The 8,986-nt window shown below is 35.7% G+C and overlaps 1 protein-coding gene across 1 annotated transcript in view; it reads left to right on the forward strand.

Moving 5' to 3' along the window:
* The window catches only part of LOC109840705 (FIP1[III]-like protein), a 16,015-nt gene that overhangs the window by 1,345 nt on the left and 5,684 nt on the right, over window positions 1-8,986 (forward strand). Inside the window, exons 2-8 of the mRNA XM_020409445.1 lie at window positions 753-922; window positions 1,682-1,808; window positions 1,895-1,963; window positions 2,083-2,142; window positions 2,276-2,377; window positions 2,498-2,604; window positions 4,009-5,821. Coding sequence (XP_020265034.1) covers window positions 753-922; window positions 1,682-1,808; window positions 1,895-1,963; window positions 2,083-2,142; window positions 2,276-2,377; window positions 2,498-2,604; window positions 4,009-5,821 — 2,448 coding nt within the window. The remainder of the gene's footprint in view (window positions 1-752; window positions 923-1,681; window positions 1,809-1,894; window positions 1,964-2,082; window positions 2,143-2,275; window positions 2,378-2,497; window positions 2,605-4,008; window positions 5,822-8,986) is intronic.

Raw genomic sequence — 8,986 nt, forward strand, 5'->3', positions numbered from 1 at the left:
GTTCTTTTCATCATAGATTAGGTTATTATTCAAATTAGGAGGTTGAGCTGGGATGTTATTGCCTTCTCAGATATCAAATCTTAGAATGAATGCTATAGCATTATAATTCAGTTGGCTAATTGTTAATACTGAAATTTACTCAGGTGAGTAATTTATTACTTCAAGTAATCGAAAGGTCATATTGGAAATGGTTTATATATCTTTCAGATAATATTTGTTTAATTTTCACTGTTTGTTAAATTCCATCGTCTAGCACGCTACTTAAATATCTGATTTGATGGTAGATACTTTAATATAACTAGGTGAAGGGAAGGGAAGTTAAGGGAAACTAGGTGAGAGAATGGAAGGGAAAGGAAGGGAGTTCCCTTCCCCTTGGTTACACCCTAATTTGGGGGGTAACAAATTTTATACTATTAGGGGGTTACACCCTAATTTGGGGGGTAACAAATTTTATACTATTAGGGGGTGAACCAAGGGGAACTAGGGTGAATAACTTCACCTCCTAAATGTTCCCAAACAAGGTGAATGGAGGTGAATGGTTCCCCTAACTTCCCTTCACCCTTATTCCCCTCAATCCAAACAAGCCCTAAATATATAGAAATGTTTGTTCGTATCCTGCTCCTGTATTTTTGGTGTATTTCCTTTCATATTCTTCTATACAATATAGTAGCTCTAGAAGTTCTATCATCAACAAGCACCACTTAATGGTAATTGCTTTAATATAACTTCTTCTGGTCAATTTTATTCTTCAGCATGTCGGATCTCAATTTAAGGGTTTCCTGAGTATCGCAAGAGCATCACTTTCTGGAAGGGGTGCTTGGGATAATCCTCTGATGTCATGCATACAGGGATCTGTATCTTACAATCGAGACATTTCTGTAGCAGCTCAAACTGGTGTCACTTTCTGTTTGCCGCGACATAGGTATGTACGTGTACCTATGAAACTGACGTCCAAGTTTTGATGCCTACTTGGGCAATCACTTTGAGTCATAGCGGCTTGTAATTGGTGATTGTCTCATCCATGTCACAAGAAAATATTTCACAGAAATCCGTCATTTGGCATATCCTATATTTGCATTGCCCCTTTTCCTTTACGCAATAAAACTTCTATTAAAATTTGAATAGGGTGAATTTCTTTGGTTGTCTATACTGCGTGCTTGCTGTTAATCTGTCTGATATACATTTGTAGTTGTTAGATTCAAGATGCTGCTGCTAAACTTAGGATTGTGTTTTATATCGTCTTTTGTCTTATAGCATGCAGCATATGTTATCATGCTTAAGAGTTGGCAGGTGAATGCAATTTACAATGGAGAATTTCATCCCTCTTCCACCTTGATTTTGAAACCCTTTTATTATATTGCTTTTGAAATCTTGGAGGTGTGATCTTTGAGTGATTCAGGTCAAACTGCACTGTCCTAATAAGTAGATTGCCTGCTTGCCAATAGGTCTGCTGGGTCTGAGGGCAAGCTCTTATTGTATTCGTTATTTCCCTGATCTGGAACATTTCTGCAACTTCGTGGTTGTATTAAGAAGAAATACAGATGTAAAATGGCAAAATTTCCTGTGGACCCTTTCCAAAATGGAGATGTTGCTTCATAGTTGACCTCAATTTGATTTAAAATGACTTAAGATACATTGTTCTTGTTGTCAATGTAACTTTTGGCAATATAAGTTTTGGCAGGACTATATATGACATAAATATTGAAGCATTCGAGCAGAAACCGTGGAGGCATCATGGAGTCGACATGACAAATTATTTTAACTTTGACCTGAATGAGGAAAGCTGGAAGAGCTATTGTGAATCCCTGGTACTTGTTACTCATTACCTATCTTGCATTTATTCCTGTAGTCAGTGCATTATCAAGAAACATAATATTCTTTTGAGTTATATCAGAATCGCCTTAGGAAGGAAGCTATGATATTGAATGGATCTCCAGTTCACCATATATCAAGGTTGAATCAGGTGAAGCATTTTGGCCTTAAGATTTGCTAATTAATCTATCAGCCTTCGGCTTATTAGATCGTTCATTCTAAATGTTATTATCTAAAAGTTGGATGGATTAATGTGCTTGATGTGGACAGGGAGAGAGAGATTCTTTTGCCTCAGAACCTTTGAAGAAGGAAGGAAGGGGACTTCACATGGTATGTTTAGTACAAGTGTACTATTCGATTCTTTTGTGCTGTTGTTTACTATTTGGATTCTCCGCTTTTCATCTTTGTCGCACCGTTAAAAGCCTTTCTACATTCAAACTATGTCAATATCTATCCTGCACAGCCAAAGGGTAGAGCAATTCAGGTTGAAAGCAGTCTTGGTGAGCGCATGCCATCAACCGATAAATGGTGCCCAAGGGCCCGGGATTCTGATGTTGTGATACAAGTATGTCAACTTGATGCAGCTATTTAACTTTAATTCAGTTTTTATGTTAACATGGAATGATGCAACATTTATGCACCTTTTATCTTATTCTTAAGTTGCTGATAACTTCGTTTTATATAGATCAAAATGGAGGGTTCTGCACAGGATGCAACAGTTTTCTGCAAAAACAGTTTCGACTGTGCAGAAAATATTGGTGCTTCAACTTCTGGAAACAACTCAAACAAGAGGTTTGTTCTACATCTTTGTATTATTTATACTTATTTCTTTCAGCTAAGCGACATTGGTGCCATGGAATGATTATCGCAGTCCAGGTTTACGAATACGGTCTATGGTCTATGACCGTATTCATATCATTTCTAGTGCCTTATCCCTGTAGTGTGAGAATGGTTGAATGCAGTGCAAAGTCTTGGGCATTGGTGAATTAGAAAAAATCCGACCCCGTTAGCAAATTAGGAGAAGTATGCATAATATTGTTGAAGATTAACCAGTCGATTATATTCATGTTATTTCTAGTGCCTTATTCCCTGCAATGATTGAATGTAGTGTGAATCTTGTTATTGCCAAACTTCAAATTACCTGGTGTGTGTGTGTGTGTGTGTGTGTGTGTGTGTGTGTGTGTGTGTGTGTGTGTGTGTATATATATATATATATATATATATATATATATTCCTCATTTAGTTATGGTGCCAGTTTCTTCTTGGTGCCAATGAAACATAAATTTTCAGGTTATTTTTTTTGTTGCAATTCTTTTGGTTGTAAATTGTGCCATTTTTTGCATCTCATTTATTTGTCAAGGTATAAGTTTATTTTTTTACTGTCAAAGTATTAGAGCAGGAAATTGTGTGTGTATATATATATATATATATATATATATATATATATTCCTCATTTAGTTATGGTGCCAGTTTCTTCTTGGTGCCAATGAAACATAAATTTTCAGGTTATTTTTTTTGTTGCAATTCTTTTGGTTGTAAATTGTGCCATTTTTTGCATCTCATTTATTTGTCAAGGTATAAGTTTATTTTTTTACTGTCAAAGTATTAGAGCAGGAAATTGGAATATAACAAGTTTAATTCAGTTTTTTTTTTGTAGACTCTAGTCCATTGTGCTCAGAGTTCATTTTTTTGTTGGTTAATACCCCGCCAAAGAGTTTGGTCTACAGATCTGAACCTGTAAATTAAAAATATTTTTTTAGTTCAGACTTTGAATTTGGATTCCATTCCTATAAAAAAAGATCTGACCTGGCCCTTGGCACTCTACTTCAGTTGCGTACGGCCATTTTTTTCCTAGAACTTTTCCATGGATGAATAATTAGCTTATATGAAGTATAATTCTGGGTTCATCTCCGGTATTTCATATTCATGGTTCCCCCCTGGAACTTGACATAGGACACTATATTTAAAAGAGAGTATATGTCCTTCCGCTTCTTGGTTTTGTTCTTTTATCATGCTTATGATTCAGCAGTGACTAAGTCAAACCTGACCTCTTGCCATTGTTTGCTATCAAGTTAAACTTGACATTATTTGCTGAAAAGTTAAACTTGCTTTATCATCTCTATTTGGTTTTGATAATTTCATAATTGTTCTCAGACTCTATCTGGTTTTTGCCTCTTTTCTGCCTACATGATGCAGGATCTTATCCCCACACAGTGACGCTCAGATTTGCAAGGATAGTACTGATTCTGTTGACAAATACTCTTCCTGTTCGGATGAAAGTAACGATAGAGAAGCTTGCAGGAAAACTAAATCTAGTGTTGACTGTGAGAAATATGAGGACAAAGATCTTTTCAAAACGGATGCCTGCACATCAGGAGTTGGGTCTGATTCTGGTGATCAAATCCCACATCATTCCACTTCCAGTAATCTTCCTAGCCGCTCTGAAGAATCCAAGGATGTCCACGATGTGGGGAAAGACACTAGGCTCACCAAAAAGACATCCGTTAAGGAATTACAAGACTTCATCGACCCTGACTATTATCTTTCAAATGATTCACTAAGTAATGCCACAGAATCTGACCAAGAAGATATCAAAGATGAGGCTCGTGAACGAGACCTTTCTTCTGGAGAATATAATCATTTCAGCGGAACAAGATTTAGAAGTGTTACAGCATTAAATGTTTCTAAAGATGATGAGCAGACAGCAGGTCTTGTTCACAGGAAGCGTCAGAATGATATGGATTTGGGGAATGTCAGGTGCAAGACAAGAAAACAGAAGTCTAGTTATGATGCTGATGATCTTAAGGAACATTTACATTCTTATGGAGAAACTAAAGTATCACTAAGTTACAAGAGCAGAAGACATGCTGTAAAGAATGGTAGTCATAAATCTTTCACTAAAGATTCTCAGAAGTGTGATTTGGTTACCCATTCTGGTAGAAATTGGGATGAAGAAGATTGTTTGGTACAAGGAGGTTGTTTTCGTGAAAGGCATAATGAAGATCAACGTAGAAGATGCTCACTCCGTGCGTATCCAGACCGACCACTTATTGAAAATAAAGTCCTTTTTAAGGAGAATAATTCATGTTCACGTATGACAAAAGAAAGAGTCGATGAACACTGGACTAGTATGGAGTATGGATATGATGACCTTATACATGATCATAGATACAGAAAACATTATGTGCAGGACCCACATGGAAGACATATAGATTTCCATGATGTGGAGGAGGAAAAGTTTGATCGGCATTTTTACTCTACAGATGGAGAAATAAGAAGCCCTGAAAGAAGTAGATATTATAGAAGGTTAAATTTTGAGAAAAACAGGTCAAGTAAATATATCCAGAATGATGCAGAGCATCATCTAATTGATCATAGATACAAAGAACCATTTAATACTGGTGAAAGAGATTGGCGTGATGCTTCGTCATCACGAGAGCATTCATGTGTCTCATGGAGGCCATCTGGTAGATATGTGAATCACAGGAGTCATATCAGAGACTGGCAATTTAAGAACAAAACAAACGGGCATGCGGGTATCATGGATCTGCATCATTTATCCTATGAAGATAACCTAGAACCTTATGAAGATAACCTAGAATTGAACATGGAGGAATACAAATCTGAAGAAGATGTATACTATGAAAACATTGTTTCTAGTGTTCAGTTGAGAAGATCCAATCGACTCCCAAAGTCCAATCTTCATGCTGATGATGATGATTCAAAGTTAAAGCACTTTGAACAACGCAGTCTCCCTGCAGGGGGAAGATTTCTGTTGGAGAGGAGTTTACAACATGATAATTTTCAAGTTAGGAAGACCTCTTTGTATGGTCGGAGATTGCTTGGTGACCGCCAGTTGAACAATGCTAGAAAAAGAAGAGTAGAGGAAACATCTACTTCTGACATTAGGGAGCATGTTAGTATTCTCCCACATGTGGCCAGGAATGAGCTGGAAGCTGTAGGGTGCAGGAAGGCAGTTAACAAACATTTGAATGGTTTTAAAGGAAAGGTAATTTTGGGGAAACCATGTCTAATATCTTGTACCCCCTGTCCTTGTATAGTGTTAATTAAATCTGCTCCTTTTACATGGCGGGCAATTTTTTTCATTTTGTTCTCCTGCCTGGAAAGGAAAGCATTACATGCCTTCAAGTTGACTTCATATTACAAAAATCTAGTATTTAATACATTCAAACTTCATTTTTTAGAGTTGGTATCTAAAGGTGCTAGCAATTTGAGGGAATTGTTGCATTCATAGTTCTCTGTAGGAAGAAGTAAAAGGTGGCAGGAAGAAGTAAAGGGTGGCAGAGAGAGTAGTTTCTCCTTATCAGTTGCTTTCTGGCTTTATGGAAGTTTGTCTGGCTGACTCTGAAATAAATGTGGTCTTCACTAGAGTTGTATTAAAATCATAAAACATCATTCTCAAATAGAAATAAATAAAATAGAAATAAAGTCATAAAATTTCATTCAAAATCCAAATTTCTATTTTTCTTCTTCAGTCTCTTTTAACCTATTGGTCTTATTTATCCAATAATCTTGTATTTTTGAGCAAATTTTGTAAATTCCTTTACCAAACATGAACTACTTCTATATATAATTCAAAACTTATTTTGGTTTTTTATTTACAGTTTGAGCATGTAGATGAGTTGCTTTCCTATGCAAACTTTATAAAACAATTATTTTATCTTTTGTATTTTTGGTTTACTCTTGACCTTCCTGTTTACACGAAATTTTTGCCCCCTTATGAAGGCTGTATTTTGGTAGTTATTCCTTGTTTTCTCCTAGTAGATATTTGTATTTCCCATACAAGTCTCATGTTTGGTGATATAGTTACTTGTGAAGTCTTCGAACGATGTCAAAACAAAAGGTTCACCCTTTTCTGATCATTTTTATTTGAGCTATTATTTATATATCAATTTCATATGGCCATTATCATTGTATCAATTTCCTATTGTTTCTTTTTTACATTGATATATGTGTTGAATGCTTTATGCACCTTTTTTCTGCGTAAGATTTATTTTCCGATTTATTGAACTCTTGGTTTTACTGCATAGCATCCTTACTCCACTGTGAGTTGCATCCTATGATACTTCTGCTTTAATTTTTTTGGTCCTCTTTTATCCTAGGCTTCAAGTCGGCATTGACTATTGTGAACTGTTAAACATATTTCGTGATTATACCTTCTAATGTGATGAATTTATCAGGAATGAATGCACACGCACACACTCAGACATGTACTTGTCATTGTTCCCGGGTGTCATTACAATATTATTTCACGGTCATTGTTATCTCCATATTTTATAGGCATAGAAACATGCTAAACAGCCTGCAGCATAGGAGTATCTCAATAAATATGAGCACATCCTCTTCCCGCTCTTTTCTGCACCTGGAAATCTACAAGGTTACCCCCCCCCCCAAGAATGATACATATAACATATGTTATGTGGGTACTTCTTGAATATACACATATGTTTTTTCAAGCATATACTAAATTATATATCACATGTTTTTAATTTAAAACATTCCTCACACACTTCTTGGGTGTATATTATACACTTCACATTTACTTCTAATATATTGATCTCATGTAAATGAAAAAACAATATTGATCTTATGGAAAATATTAATTTTAATACATATAAATATACTTAACATACATATTTATAGCAGTGTCCCCTTACAGTACCTTTTACAAATTTGCAGTGCCCGTGCCCGTACCCGTACCCGTACCAGTACCCGTGCCCATATCGGTACCCCTACCCATGCTATCCGTACCCCTATCCATGCTACTTAGCATATAACTAAAAGATGGTGTTTATAGGGGAAAAAATGATTTCTATGCGTCTTCATCTTCTTGATAATAATAAAAAAAATCCAGATCTGCTTAGTACTTGTTTGTGATCTATGAACTTTATCCTTACACAGCTCAATTTTTTTTTCAAAAACCTCCTGCGAGAAGGTAATCTCGTTTTCTTGATTCTAGTAGATTACTGAATATTTCCGTCTAATCTGTATTGTATCCAAAATGTTGTTATTTCAGTCTTTCTTGACATGACTTCTTCTGTGGACATGTTGATATTTTTTTACTGGTTTTCTTTAAGCTACTTGCTTAATTCCTTGATACCCTGCTATGTCTGGTCTCACACTTGCAGTTCAGCAGTGCGGGAAGTCTTTTCCTTCTAAGGTTGTGTGAAAAGTATATCACTCTCTTTTTTCTCAATTTGAAGTTTTATGCCAACTTTTAAGCTACATGTTACACATATTTGCTTCAATATATATTTCGCATGATGCTAATGGAGTCACAAAATTTATAGATGTTTACCCATCTTAAACTTTTATCATCTGTGCAATGGGGAATTTATCCTCTCTGAGTAGCCTTCTTTGTGATCGTTTTCTTTCGGCTTTGTCGCAAACATATAGCTTTAAAGGGGGAAAACTCAGTAATTGGTTAAGCTACTTGTCTTCTTTGATCACTAACTTAAGAATTTCTTTTATTTTAGGGCGCTGAGATTGTAAATTGTGAGTATTAGCCTTTTTCTAGCAGATCAAATTGTTTGCAAGTATGCCAATATAACACATATTGCGGGCTTGTTCTTTATGAAAAGTCACATAGTAATTGTCTAGTTTGCTGATAGCCGCTGAGGTTTTCTACTCACTAATAACGGCTTCGTATCCATTCAGTTATTGGAGTGCACATGGTAGATTCTCCTTTCTAAAATTTATTGTAAGAAATGTGAGTTTTGCCTCATACTTTCCTCGCTATATAATGACAGCTATAGGTTGTTGCTCAGCCTGTATACATGATCTGCTTATATGTTGTTGATGTTTCTTTATTACTACTGTTTGTTTGAACTCTGCTTTCACTGCCTATAAAGTTCTTCATTATTCAATAATAAGATGTGCCCTACAAAAATGTTAACTATGATCAGTCTTGTGTATGCTATTTGAGCCCGATGCTATGAGTATGGTGATTTTGGAATTAGTATTTTCTTTTAAAATCTAGCAGGTAGAAGGACAGTCTAGTTTATTATATAGTTTTGTTATAGGTAGAGTCAGTCTAGGATGATTGCTTGAATTGATTAGGAGATCATTTTGGTTGATGGAGGGAAAGTGTTGAGTATATATCTTATAGCTTATCTAACTTTTTTTTTTTTTTTTTTTTTGGGGGGGGGGGGGT

This window comes from Asparagus officinalis, chromosome 5 (assembly GCF_001876935.1).
Source record: "Asparagus officinalis chromosome 5, Aspof.V1, whole genome shotgun sequence".
Lineage (NCBI taxonomy): Eukaryota > Viridiplantae > Streptophyta > Magnoliopsida > Asparagales > Asparagaceae > Asparagus > Asparagus officinalis.